This window comes from Ambystoma mexicanum, chromosome 2q (assembly GCF_040938575.1).
Source record: "Ambystoma mexicanum isolate Mex_15411 chromosome 2q, UKY_AmexF1_1, whole genome shotgun sequence".
Classification (NCBI taxonomy): domain Eukaryota; kingdom Metazoa; phylum Chordata; class Amphibia; order Caudata; family Ambystomatidae; genus Ambystoma; species Ambystoma mexicanum.
The window spans coordinates 205,316,281-205,331,232 of record NC_090924.1 but is presented as its reverse complement, the minus strand read 5'-3'; the positions used below and the strand labels follow the sequence as shown (position 1 = coordinate 205,331,232).

Here is a 14,952-nt window from a genome sequence, read left to right as displayed (position 1 = left end):
TGGGAAAACTAGCAGGCCTTAATTGGAAATGCATAGGAAATCTGCAAAAAATGTGTTCCCATCACCGGCTGAACAGGCTTTGCGAACGGCCCAGGAGTTGTGTAGGCAGACCCACATCATTCAAGCTGTCGAACTAGTTATTTGTTGACTTGGGTGATTCCAATGACAATGGGGCCCTCTACAAGCAAGTTGTAGCCATTTGGACTGTATCATGCAGTATGTTCTGCCATGAAGTGACCATTAGGACGATTCAGGGACCTTTTCATGCAGGTTGAGCAATCGGCAAATCAAGTTTTGGCATTCAGCACTCCAGCATCTGTCAAGCAGTGATCTGTGAAATGCCAGTCACTTTGCCCTAGTGCCTGGAGACAGGTCACAGAACCAAGAAGGTGCTGGGCTAAGTAGTCTTTAATCTTTTCCACCAGTGGCGATACCTTGTATTAACGTTTTCGCCTCTCCTGGCTGCCTTCTGTGTACTGCTTTATAATCCCTTTTAATCTAGTAAATTTATGAAAGATTCAATGCTGCAGAAAGTTAATTTGGTTTTGCCTGAAGTTCTCCAGCCTTATCTTTAATAGTCACATGTGCCCGCTGGCCTGAACTTTGAGGCAGACACTATACAGTTACAACGCTAAATAAGGCCACATGTGGATATTAGCTTGGCCACCTCATTTGCCAGAGAGAAAATAGTCCAAGTGAGAGGTGGCCACGCTATGCAGTTTTAGTTTCTGTTCTAATGCTATTGCAAATGCATATTGAGGAGTCTCAGCCTGGCTAACTAGTATGAATACATGAGATACTAATGCTAGAACACTATAATTACAGGTAAGAAATTGTAATCTTTTGTAAAGATCATCACTTAACCACTTCTTTTCAAAAAGAAATAAATGCTGTATTCTGAGCATCTAGAAACATCTTTGTTTAAGCGTGTATCTGCTGGTTTTCCGCTGGTCCTCATAGAAGCTGTATGTGATTAGCCTAAGTTTTAATGGAATTTAAGTTAGTTTTGTTTCTTTGCACAAACCATGATCATGTGCTATTTTAGAGGTATCAAGAAAGACCGAGTGCTGTATGTATGTGTGCTCAGTTTGTATTGCACTGTAAAGTCTTCTATAGTTCCTGTTTGACTCAAAATCTGATTTTAGGAAACTTTTGATGACGTGGGCTTCGGAAGTAGCTGTTCTCATGAAAAAGTCAGAAACATATGCACCGTTGTTCTCTCTCCCAACTTTCCATACGTTTTGCAAAGGACTACTAGCAAATTGTAAGTTTTCCTGATACTCAATTATCTGTCCATTATACTTAAATGACTTAATTTGTTATTGTATTTAAAGATTTGTATGTAGCATGACGCATCACCAGGGTCAGTTTCTGGGATCTCATGATGCAATAAAGCTGTATAGGTGCAGAAGTAATATGCATTAGCAAACAAATTAGCCCTCAAGAGATTTCCTGATTTGCAAGCTTTTTGCATGCAGTTGCATTCCTGGGATCATATTAACATTGTCAACATTCCAAATTTATAGCACAACCTGTAGGGCAAGCAAATGTTTTTGAAGGTGGAAATTGAATTAATAGCAAATGGCATAGTGTGGTCCAGAGCGAATTGTGTACATCCTTTTACCCTTGTTCCATACACTTAACTGCCATATCATGCTGTGGAGACGGAATGTTTTTCTGTGGCAGCCAGAGTCCAAATCAAAGGTTAATGAAAGCTTGCATGGTGTGTAATCTTTTCCATTCTTGGGTCCTGTGCCTTCCTTCCCCAACCAATGGCTTCTATTCCACCAGTCTTTTCTTGGTGCTGGAGACCAGATGTTTTTTTTTTCTCTGCAGTTTGTATGCTCCTCGGGTTTTAGGCATTCAAACATTCAAAAATTGGTTTTCAAACTTTTTTGGGAGTCCTACACCCTTCCCCACATTGATCTCAAGCAGCCAATGCACACTTTGGGAGTTTGGCAACAGAAATTCTGTATATCCAAGTGTTTCATAAAAAGCGGTATACCTTTTTATTAGTTACAGGTACTTTATGTTGCTGTCTGGCAAATGCAATTGTAACTTTACTAGCGTTTTGTTAAGTTTGGCAGTTTAAAATAATCTCTGATCAAAGTTGCTTTTTCATTACTCCAAAGGGTGCCACGCCAGGGTCACTGTAATTTTGATCTATCTGTTGTCAATGCCAGCTTTTGGTGTTTGAGTATTTATTTTACATTTATTTTGTGTCCCTTTGCATCCAATGTTAAATACAGGCCCAATGCTTCCCCATTGGCTACTGTTGTCCTCTAAAAGTACTGGCAACTTCCCTCAGACTTTCATGTTTCCTACTGTGTCCAGTCTCCAATACAAGTCATTCACCCAAAGATACCCTGTGAGCTGGCTGTGTTCTAGAATATCTTTCAGAACAAAGTTTCAGCTATTTTTGGAGGAGTCCGTTTTCTGTTGCTCTGTCATTCTCTGGTTACTGGGGGACATCCCCTGGTGCTTCCTGGAGGTCTTATGTGTTGGGGTACTGTTTTAAGAAGGCTTCAGTGACTGAGAACTTCCTAGACCGAGAAGACAGATGCTGGAAATCCTCTGTAGGAAAGCACATACATTAAGGATTTATCAGTAGCTACTGTAGAGGTTTGAGAAGAACTTGAGAACAGCTGTTATGATGCCGCAGCCAATGTCCTACTTTGACATTACATAGGCAGACTTGTTTCTTGCGGGGCCAAGGTTTGCGTCTTGGTTCTTGCCTCTGCTTCTGTCAGTAACCCTAGTCCTATTGGTCTGTTCTGTTACCTTTTGAATCTTTTAGGTGCGCAGCACTGGTGTCCGTTTCCTGCTCAGGGTAACACTACAGTCTCGTTTGAGGGCAGAAATGTCTGTTTTCTGCAGTGGTCAAGGGAGCAAGGCACCGCTGCAAGGTCCTTGTCTGGTTCGATAGGTTATAGTTGGAACTTCCCTGCAGCATTTTGCCTTGAAGGATCTATGCCTGGACCACACACACACACACCTTGATTTCCTTCTGCCTTTAGTAATGCATTTTAGGAGTTTAATATTTTAATGGAGCAGAACTTCACTAGTAGTTGGCAATTTGTGGCTGAGGTGGGAGTCTTCGCTACACGCTGATTGGAGGCCTACCGGGAATCCATCCAAAGCCAGCCCTACCCATAGGAGGCTGTGGCAGGAGATGGCATACATTACCTTTGCCCCATCCCTTTGTGCCCATATATATCTGTGCAGAACCAGGTCTCTTACTGTGCCTCCTACTAAAGATGCTTTGCAGTATTTCCTTTTCAGATCCACCACAGCACTAGGCTATCGGACCAACCAAACGGAGTGAAATTCTGCGATATCACCCACATCCCGAAAAGTACAGTGAACCACACCAACCGACTTATTCCTGCTCGAATCACCACTGAGCAGTCCGATTGAAACAGTTTGCATGAGCCAAAACGGGAAGCCGCAGGTGTACACAGCAATCTCAGCGACCGCATGGACCCAGATAGCGGCACAGCTGATGGCTCCCTACGATATTGGGAATGTTTTCACCCACGATAAAAACAATGACCAGATACTTGATAGACTGCCATTATGCTGCGAAGGCCTGCTGAGCCAGTGGGTGCAGTTTAAGCCCTTTTTTGAAAGATTCCATTCACACATGCATATCCCGAGATGGGAAAGCAAACTAGATTGGATAAGGGCAGAGAACCAATTCCTGAGAAAGTAAGGGTATTTAAGAGGGGGGACTAAACAGGAAGTTGTGGGTATACTGGGTGAGGACAGCAGTGGAGGAAGACTACCACCAAGAGACCAGCAAAAGGGAGGAAAGAGCAGCAGACGGAAGTGTTAGAGAAGGTGAAGCATTGGTTCAGGAGTGTTAGTGGTTCTGCAGTGTTTGTTTGGCAAGCGAGGATCAGAACATAGAGTACAGTGTAACTGTGAAGCGTGTGTGATGAGGATCTAAGGGGGATGGATGGGTGGCTGGCTTGGCTGGCTGGGACCGAGGGGCGGTGTAGAAATCAACGAAGCGGTAACCTCAAAGTTGGAGGTAGGATAGAGGCTGAGTGAAACCTAGATGGGACAGAAGAGTTTGGGAGGAGTTGCGATGGTGTCATCATAGGTATAGTAGAAAGGTGAGGTTGGGTGTGTGGAATACACTGCTCTTGCAGTGTATCTGCAGGCACTGACCCGATTATTTTTTCATAATTTTAGCCCACTAACCAAGAGAGTTAGGAAGTCCCTGAGCGAGATGGAGCCAGCATATAGGGAAGCCCTTGGATAGTATTAGAGCAAGGACTTCGACAGTAGGGGTTACTGATCAGTAGCACTACCCTGGGGTTACAGACCGGGATCAGGGTGGGAATGCCAGGGTAGGAAGAGGAACGTCCCTATGACCCACAAATAAGTTGATAAAAACATTTGAACTGTTCTTGAGAAAGCTCATGAACCCCCACCTACGACTTGAGCGTTTATGTAAGTTTATACATAGTAATGAGTCAACCGGCTGCTCTTAGTTATACGTCAAGCTGAGTGCATAAACAAGTGCTGTTAGCTGGACCCGCTTGACTTGCTGAACTGCTGGAATTACTCTCGAATTGCTTCATTATACACGTGGACTCCAAAACTGCTAAGTGCCCTTACCCAGAACACAACATAAAAACAGCATGCGCGCGCATCAAGTGGAGTGCACAAACGAGTGCCGTTAGCTGACCAGCAAATGTAGAGCTAGTGACCAAAGTGATCTGACACCATTGAAGGTTGGATGTTGGTGTCTCCCAACTCTGATATCATGGTAGTGGGATACTTTAATGCCTATTGTGATAAAGCCACATATATTATGGATCAATGGAAACAACTATGTGGCAAATTTGTTGTAGTACCTCCTTTACAGCTGGGTAGAAATGGAAAAGGTCACACCTCCACCTTACAAATAATTAATGGAATTAAATGGGTAGAAATCTTCCATAACTGGGGATTCTTATCTAAACCCAGACAGTACAGTGGGCCAAAAAGTAACATGGACAAATGGTATAGTGGGCGATCGAATTGACTTTTTTAGTAATGGTATATGTAACCAACTAGATGAATGAGGAAATGAGAATAAAACAGGATATGGAGATCGACTGGGACCGGAAACAGAAAAAGGTTGCCTCTATAAGCATGACATTTAACTGGCTTAAGGCTCATACATATTAAAAATGCAAATTGGAGGAAAATCTTTAAACTATGCAAAACCAAGGATATTAAGTGATATCTGTGGAGGAATGGTTAAAATACATAGGGCATCTATATTCTGTGGAGCACAAAGAACGTGGGTTGAACATAAAGCAATGGGATGATGATAAATCAGAATTTCCCTTTGGTTTCATAGATATTCTGACGGTATCAATAAAATGAATACATCCACGGCCCGATGGGCTGGCTAATGCCGTTATTAAACTTAACCCAACTAAATGGGCAAAACTGTTACTGAATTTGTTCTACTTTATCTGGCATAGTGGAGAAATTCCAGCGAGTTGGCGCAAAGCCATTTTGGTACCTGTTTAAAAAGAAAAAGTAACTAGCCTGAGTAACTGCTGATTGTTAGCTGTGGCAGACACAAGCTGTAAGATTTTTTTTGCACCCTATTGCTGGAATTTATAAACGGGTGGATCAGTGAAAATATTGTGTCCTCAGCAAACTTGTTTCGCACAAGGCCATAGTACTCTAGATAATATGACTACATTGATTCATTTCATCTCTGATATGTTGGATGAGGCTGCAACTACCACCCCCCTTAAATACTGACATGGGCCTGAAACAGCGATGTGTATCATCACCAGTATTATATAATCTAGATGTTGCAGATATGAAGGAAGCCCTTGAAACAGTATATAACCACCCTCTGAAAATTGCGGATTCAGTAATTAGTTGGATGACATACGCAGATGATACTGTCGACATGGTTAAAACACAGATAAGGTTAGAATGCTTAATGCACTGTATATATTTGCAAAGAATCTGTATCAATGCTAAAAAAAAATCAAGATTACGGTGTTTGGAAATCGAGGGTGTTGGGCAAGATTGTATGCAGTATCCTGTGCGAGACTGAACCAGCCTTCTCATTTTGGCAATAGGAACCCAACCTTTGGTATAAAAATGTACTACCCAAGTTGGTAGAATGACTGAGCAGCCAGGCTCAAGAGGGGTCAATGTGAGCTGTAGGGTTGCAAAATAGTTAGTGACAAGTATCCAAATAAAACGTATATTCAAGGTTTCTTGATTAAACAATTATTTATTAATTTAAGTCAGTTTGAATAAGCCTTCTTTAGAAGGGAGCAAATATGTAACACTTAAAATATACTTCAAAATACACACACTGTTTCAATAAATCAGTAGCTACCCTTTTGGGATGGCACACACACACTTCCTGCACCCTCAGGTGACTTCAATAACCAGGACACTGTGGACATTGATATCACTGGTACATTTAGAGCAATACTGAGTATGGTGTCGGAAAGGAAAAGGTTAGCGAAAGAAACAATGGTTAATGAGTTTCTCAAACAGGTAAGTACTTTTGAAGCCCCAATGCAATGTAGATTAACCCAGCTAGACAAGTAAAGAATGAATTACTTTTTGAAGGGACAGATCAAAACAGTCATGTTAGAAGAATCTGTCAGGGAGCCAGGACAGCCAATGTCCCTTGAGCAAAGTCTAGGGGAGCTCATGTTGATCTTGAAGGTAAGTAAAAAGTCTTGCACAATGTTATAGAGCATTTCTGTTGAAAAAATAATCACTGTTGGGCCACAAGCTATGAGACTTGTGAAAGGCAGAGCTGCAAGCAACTCTACAAAAGGCAGTAATTGCAAGTCTCAGCTGAGAGCAAGCAAACTACAAAGCAAGAGGTATGTACCCCTTGGTTCACAGTACCTTAGGACTGAAGAAATTGGTTCCAGCTGGCTTCTGTTCCTGTTGTAGTATGGCAGATCCTGTTCCTGGGCCTCAGTCGGCGGGACAAGAGGGAGGACCCTGGGGACTCCTGCACTGCGGTTTGAAGGTCGGCGGCATCAATGTGCAAAGTTCAGATCAGTGTCACTTTGCGGTTTCAGCTTCTCGTGAATAGCACCACCGCAGGACACCTTGTGGACTTTCCTTGCTTCTGGGGGTCCAGTGCCCTGTTGAGGTGGCTCAGGCTTGGCCAGCCCTGCTTCTAGGGAGTCGAGAGGATCTTCCTGGAGCTCGGGTCCGGCTTAAAAACGATGCACTAGATTCTGGTGTTCCTCTCCATGGCACTCGGTTCCTGCAGTAGCAATGGCAGTACAGCCATCTTCGAGAGGATTTCCAGATGGGTTTGTCTTGGTCGATTTGTCCCACCAACTCAAGGGGGGAGAAGTCCTTTGCAGATCTTCTCTAGTCGAGGCGAATACAGAGCTTCAGCACTGCAGCAGGGCTTCACTGGGCTAACCAATGGTCCAGGAGTTGCAGCAATCTTCTCTTCCAAGTTCTTCGGATTCCTTTGTCCAGTGGTCGACTCTGCCCTCCAAGCAAAAGACCTCACCTTTTATGCCAGTCGCTCCCATTCATTCGCAGCCTAGCTATCACTCGCACAGCAAAGTGGCTGTCCTCCAAGGACTAATCCCTCAGTATGTAGCCGGTCGCAAGGTGACGGTACGCAAGGCAATGCAGCTGCTAGGTATGATGGCTTCCTGCATTTACTTAGTTCCTCACGCGCGTTTGCGCATGTGCCTCATGCAAGAGTGGCTAAACAGCCAATGGTGTCCGTTCAGCGGACTATGGGATGATCTAGTGGTTGTCTCGGTAGCCCTTGTTCTCTCTGTGGTGGTGCTTGAGGGAAAGCCTCTTGAAGGGGAAAACCTTCAATACCCCCGCAGAAGAAACAACTCTCACGACAGACGCATCCCTCACGGTGTGGGGTTGGGGGAGGGCTCAACTTCTACAACAGACGGAGCACAGGTTTTGGCCACCAACGGTAGCTTCCAACCACATAAACCTGTTGGAGCTACTAGCGGTGTTCAAGGCACTGTGAAAGCCTTTCAGACGCAGCTACAGGGAAAGACAATACTGGTCCTCATGGACTGCACCACCTGAACAAACAAGGGGGCACTCATTCTCCAGGGCTGTCCAAACTATCTCGGAACATTTGGAAGTGGGCTCTCGAACACAAGCGGTTTCTATTGTTTCAACACGTTCCAGGGGAACGCAATCTTCTGGCAGACGTGCTCAGCCGAGACTTCACACTGTCCTTGGAATACGAATGGCGACTTCATGAAGACATCTCCAACATTTTCGCAGAATGGGGTTTCCCAGAGGTTGACTTGTTTGCAACTCTGGAAAACTCGATGCCCATATTATGCCTCCATGTACCCTCAGAACCAATCCAAGGGGAACTGTCTCTGGATAACATGGTCAGGGAGATTTGTTTATGCTTTTCCCCCTACTCAACATTGTGCACAAAATGCACCAGGAACCAGTTACCATGATTTTGGTGCCCCCATTATGGGCACGCCAACCCTGGTTTTCCCATCTGATGGAATGGTCTCTCACTGCCTAGCCCTTCCAACATGTTGTCTCAGGAGAGGGGTGAAACGCTACATCTATGCCCGCACACTCTCAACTTAGCGGCCTGGCTCCTGAAATCTTTGAGTTTGGGCATCTCCATCTTCCTCACAGATGCATGCATATACTCGGAGGCAAGGAAGCTTAACATCAGCCATTGCTACCCCAATAAATAAACGATTTGTCATATGGTGTAATACCAAGGACATCAACCCCATTGAATGTTCCTCTACACATATTGTTATACCTGACTCACCTGCTGGACTCGGGTCTTGTATTCAACTCCCTGAAGGTTCCCTTAGCCGCACCTTCAGCCTACAATACGTCCTAGCAGAAAGGGTCTTGTTGGAAGATCCCAGCGATTCAAAGCTTTTATAGAAGGGGTTAAGAGGATGTATCCTCCCATTTCCAACCCGGCTCCCGGATGGGACCTTAATGTGGTGGTCACCAGACTTATGGGGTCTCCCTTTGAGCCTATGCACAAAGCAAACCTAAAAGCACTCACTCACAAGACAGCCTTCCTATCAACGTGGCAGAAAGAAGCCTGCACACAATAGATGTGCGCAGGGCAGTCATGTACTATCTGGAAAGAACTAAACCACTAAGGAAAACAAACCAGTTTTCCGTTTCAATGGCAGCTGGTAGAGAAAGGGGCCCCTGTCTCTAAATCAGACATCTCAAGGTGGATTGTCCACTGCATCTCACTCTGCTACAAACTTGCCAAGAGAGAAGTGCCCTTCAAGCCTAGAGCACACTACTCTGGGCACGGGGGCTTCCATAGCATTTATTGCAAATGTTCCTCTCTAGTCCGTTTGGAAAGCGGCAACCTGGAGTTCTGTACACACTTTTACAAAACACTATTGCCTAGACACTCACTCTAGGTCTGATTTTCGGGTGGGACAAGCAATACTAAGATATCTTTTCACTACTGTTCCTTCTGACATCCCACCTCCAACTCCAGATACTGCTCGCTAGTCTATGCACATAATGTGATTCTAAGCAGATTAACCATCATCCGAAGACATGCATTATTTTCCGTAATAGCAGTTCTGATAATTTTATCTGCTTAGGTTCACATGTGCCCACCCTTCCTCCCCGCCAGGCAGATAAAATACAATCGGAGGGACCTCGACACGTGTGGATTTCTGGGGACACTACACATCACGTTAGGGACAGTGGTACAGACACACCTATGCCAACGTCCTCTTTCGAACCTCAAAAGACAAGATGCAATGCTACGCGGTTACCACTAGATGTCAGACTATATGCACAGCATGTGAATCTAAGCAGATACAATCCTCAGAAATGCTATTACGATAAGTAGTGCATGTCATAGTTGGTATGTTACAATTGCTGTACTGATGGAGTTTAGCCTTGTGGGGGTTTAGTTGAACACAAGCAAAGCAAAATACTCAATGTAGCAACTCTACAATAGATCCTCACTGCCTGCTACCAGCTTTAGGCAAGATTGTATGTAATAACCCTATGGGAGACTACACCAGCCTTGTCCTCTTGGCAATATGTAACCGGACCTTTGATATAGGCCTGTACTACAAAAGATGGTAGAGTGACTGAACAGCCAAGCTTATCTCAAGAGGGGTCAATGTGAGCTGTAGGGCACAATTCAGATCAGCGGCACTTCATGGTTTCAGCTACTCGCAAATAGCACCACAGCTGTTCTTTGACACCTTGTAGACTTGCCTTACTTCTGGGGTCCAGCACTCTTAAGGTGGCTCAGGCTTGGTTAGTCCTGCTTCGAGGGAGTCTGGAGGATCTGCTGGAGCTCGGGTCCGGCTTAAAGGCGATGCACTCGATTCTGGTGTTCCTGTCCCCTGGCACTCTGTTCCTGCAGCAGCAAAGAAGTACAGCCAGCAGAGAGGGGGCTTCCAGTCGAGCTTGTCCTGGGACTGATTGGTCCCACCAACCCGAGGGGAGAAGACGTCCTTGCAGGGCTTTCCTAGTCGATTAGAATTCATAACTTCAGCAATGCAGCAGGGCTTCACCGGGCAAACCAACGGTCCAGGAGGTTACAGCAAGCGCCTTCCTTTTCGTCTTCGGTTCCTTCGTCCAGTGGTCGACTCTGCCTTCCTTGCAAAAGTCCTCGCCTTTTATACAAGTTTCTCCCATTCATTTGCAGCCTAGCTGTCACTTACACAGACAGCCGGCTGGCCAATCACCTTTCGGTGCATTCCTGGAACCAAGTACACTAAGCACAGGGAGTTTCGGGAACCTCCCTCGCTACCTGCCTTGCCAGACATGCTGGAGCCAGAGGTGGGCTTCAGACGTGAATCCCGCCAAAGACAAAACGAACAAAGGGACCAAACCTGGTTTGGTGCGCAGAGTACATCTCAAGAAGGACCTTTCCAAAAAGAAATGGCAAAAAAAGACCGGGTCATTTGACAAAATGGGCACCCATGGGTGCCATACTGGAACTTCGAACGCAGCCTGTGGTAAAAACACACAATGGTAGGAAAAAGTAAACCACTGCCACCAGCCATTAATTGTAGAAAGGGTAACATAAAAATGTTAACGAGAAGGTAGACAAAGGGGATACTAAGTAACCGCTCCAGCATTCGATGTAAGATGGTGTGTGCTGGCTCTACAAAGATAAAGTAAGTGGTCCATTACAGATTACTACTCTTGGAAACAGTTTATCCAAGAGAAGGTATTTAAACCTTTGAGAAATGTAAAGGACTTCTCTGTGCCACTGCACTTAAGGTGCTTTATGTCACAATGTAAAAGGATGATGGCTATGGAGTTTGTCAGACTCCAAAACCAAAAGAAACACAGGGTTCAAATCAAAACAAAATACATGAGAGGGCTCCAGAAAAAGAGCTGGCGGTCTCTAAGGTAGAAGGGAATTACACATTTCTGAGAATTCTCCCTAACAGACCTTATCCAGATGGATCATTCTGGCCATTTCAGAATGTTACAGGGTTGCAGGGAAGGATCGTCCTGAAGGTTTAAGGGCCCATTCCACCAGCCGCATTGGCTACCTCTACAGCCCTGTAAATGGGTGTACCGACAAAGTATTTGTGAAACGGCAACGTGGTCTACTATCCACACGTTCATAAAACATTACTGCCTGGAATCTTCCCTCAGTCAGGATGGTAGCTTGGGAAAAGCAGTCCTGCCCTCAGTTCATGAAAACCATTAAAATCAAATTCTACTTCCGCCACCAAATCAAACACTGCTTTGGGAGTCTATCAAAGATGAGGAATATATGGCAGGACACAAGTTACTTACCCCTGGTAACTTTATTTCGACTGACTGTTTCTCCCACGTATTCCTCATCACCCTCCCAACCTACCCTTCTGTAGAATATCCCATGCTATTACAGCTTTCGTTCCTTCAAAGCGGAGTACGGTCATTCCCGTGGTTATGCAGGTATTTCTACTGCAAGGGAAAAAACAGAACTGAAGCCAACGAGTGTTGCGCCTGCTATATATGCCTTTGATTACATCATCCTGGAGATGGAGGCACTCGAGGGACATTGAATCTACGCACAGCCCCCTCTGCCGAATTTTCTTTTTCTGAAGTTGGCTAACTAATAACAATGAGGAATACGTGGGAGGAACATCCAGTCAAAAGAACGTTAGCAGGGGTAAGTAACTTGTTCATCCATTATGTTTACCCTAACCCTTTTTCTGGTTCTCATTCCCCCTACCTATCCCTAATCCACTGCCCCATCCCCATTGGTTGTCGCATGGTGACCTGTTAAAAGTATCATGGACCCGTGCCAACCAAGGTGGCAGGGGCGTACTCCCTTCTGCTTCTGTGGTTATGGAGGTGTTTCGGATACCCCTCTGGGTTTGACACTCTTCCTAACTGACCTGCAGCCCTTGGCCACTGGACCCCCAGTGCCCTCCTTGACTGTGAACCTCACCTAGCATAGTGTTGGACTTCTGAAGCCTGGTTAAGCAGGTGTTAATTTAAGTTACCAGAGTAATCTAAAAGTTTGCTTACCTGTTACATGTTTTCATATTGCCTTTGGGCCTCCTTTTATTCCATTCGGATTTAAAGGATGCAACCTTTTAGTCTATTGTTACTTTACTGTGAATACCTGCATTGCTTTACATCCATAACCTTCGTGTATATAAAATGTTATTATAGGTTCCTTCTTGTGTCAGTGTTTCATTGAACTACCTTGTATGCTTTGAGTTCTGTATGCCTTCCTACAGCCTTTTTTTTTTTCTTCTCCTAGACTAAGTCTTACTGCTCAGCCATTGCTATCAAACCTTTTGGGTAGTTCAGGCCAAACTTAACAATTGGAGCCCTTTGCACCTAAGAGTGAGTCTTCTCTAGTCCTACCATAGGGAGTTTTACTTAAGTCCACCTAACACCGAGAAATGTAGAGGGCTGTCGAGTGACAACCAACGTTGAACTGAAGTCTCTGTCTAGTCCCAACAAGCCAATATTGTGAAGATCTGCTTGGCATCCCATCGTAAGAAGCGGACTGCCTGCTCCTGCCAAAAATTCTTTCTTCAGCTCAAGAATACAAACCAGAGATGTTGTTGCATCCCCTTGTAGATCCCCCCCCCCCAGTGACAGCCTTTCTTCAACGGAAGGTACTGTCCCGCTACCAGGAACTTACCTGGGTGGTGCTGTGTTGATTCGGACTCCTCTGGAGCTTTCTGAGACACTTCTGGATGGACTACCCAACGGTGTTCTCCCGGGCCCAAGGACACTGGTCTTTGGTCTGCAATCCTCCAGGGGGTCTGCTTGACCTCCTTGAACCACCTTTTAACTAAACCTTTTACCTACCTGCAACCTAGAAGAGCCCTGCTATTGTGACAACTTTACAGCTTCTACCTTGCTTTGTTCTTCCGCTCATGGTCACCCACTGTCCCATCTGACTTTGAGACTCTCATTCCAAGATAGGGCTGGACTTTCTAAAGTATAGGTTGCCCAAAAGTACTTACCAGTATCTGTGTTGCTTGCTTTAAATGTTGGTTAAAGAATTCAGTTGGTAACTTGAGTGTTACTCTAACTGCTTACCTGTATATCATGTAAGAGTTTACCTTTGAACTGAGTAATGCTTAACAAGTCTTACTGTATAGATGTGTGAATACGTTTACTTACCTGTAATTCTAATACTGTTAGTTACCCTAGTGTTTATAATAAGTATATATTCTTTTTATTATAAAACTGTGTATAAGTGTTTTCTTGACTATAGGTGTGACCTGAGTTCTTTGTACTCCTCTTCAGCCCTTCTCCCTCCTAGACTAATCCTGGCTTCTCATCCATTGCTACCAAACCTTTTGGGTAGTTGGAGGCCTGTAATCCTAAGAGTGATTCTACTACAGTCCTACCACAGGTGGACTTTACTAAAACTCCCTAGCAATACCCCCCTGCTCGGATTCTATTGGTTAAATAAATACATTTCTTGAATATTCAAACAAAAGACTTGGGTAGTACATCATTTCTGAATAGGAGTGATGTACATATGGATAGGTCACCACGCCGTCCAGCATTTTCAAGTTTACTTGTCAACATTTAAGAAAAAGAAAGTTTGATATTCACATTCAATTGTCTGGAATGTGTCCTGAGCCCTGCCAATAGGTTGGCATGCATCCCCCTTTCCAGAGGCTGGAACTGGGGAATAACGGGCCGGCAGCCCAGGTTATCAGTCTGAGTGAAGCAAGGGCGCTTTACGAGGGCTCCGGGAGGTTATCCCTCGTTCCAGTCCCTGGAACGGGGAGTGAAGGCCGTTAGCACACTGTTGCCAAAGCGGTAACAAAACAAAGGTGCTAAAATAACGATTTTCCTTCCTACAACAGGACGCGTGCAGTGTGCCGCTGTAGGAAGGAAAATCCTTTTCCAAGATGGCCGTGATTGAAAGGGAAGGTGGGGCTCCGTACGGAGCCCATCTTCCCTTTTCATGGCGGCCTGTGGGAGGCGAAGGGAAGGAGCCGAAATAAGGTAAGTAGTGGGTTTGGGGGAGGAAAAAATAAATGGGACAGAGGGTGGAGCGAGCAGGGCAGCTTGGAACGCAGTCTTGTACCAGTGGTTCAAGTCTGCCTTCCTAGCTATCTGATTGTCTGGTTCCCCCCCGCCCGGTTGTTAATTTGTCAAGAACAGTGAATTGAGCAGCTTCCGACGCAGCCCATTTCCAAACAGCCTCAGTCTTAAGCAGGTTGCGAGGGATAGATGACTGATCATGCTTATTGAGCGTCTGGCAGCTGTAGAACAATCTTTCTAGCCAAATGTCGTCATAGTTAAATTTGAAGCAAAAATGGATGAGTGTGAAATGCGTTTAGCAAAAATAAATGCAGACCAAGAAAAAATGCACATTTTTTTTTTATAACACTGTTTAAAAGTGGTAAACTTGAGGGAAAACCAGTAAGTTTTTCTTCTTCTTTCCTTCAGAAGAACCAATGAAGCCTACAGAACAGTACAATACTTTGTTTG

The 14,952-nt window shown here is 44.8% G+C and overlaps 1 protein-coding gene across 1 annotated transcript in view; it reads left to right on the top strand.

The window, feature by feature from the left end:
- The window catches only part of SMG1 (SMG1 nonsense mediated mRNA decay associated PI3K related kinase), a 2,768,248-nt gene that overhangs the window by 265,291 nt on the left and 2,488,005 nt on the right, over positions 1-14,952 (top strand). The window contains exon 16 of the mRNA XM_069647131.1: positions 1,146-1,264. Within this exon, the coding sequence (XP_069503232.1) occupies positions 1,146-1,264 (119 nt within the window). The remainder of the gene's footprint in view (positions 1-1,145; positions 1,265-14,952) is intronic.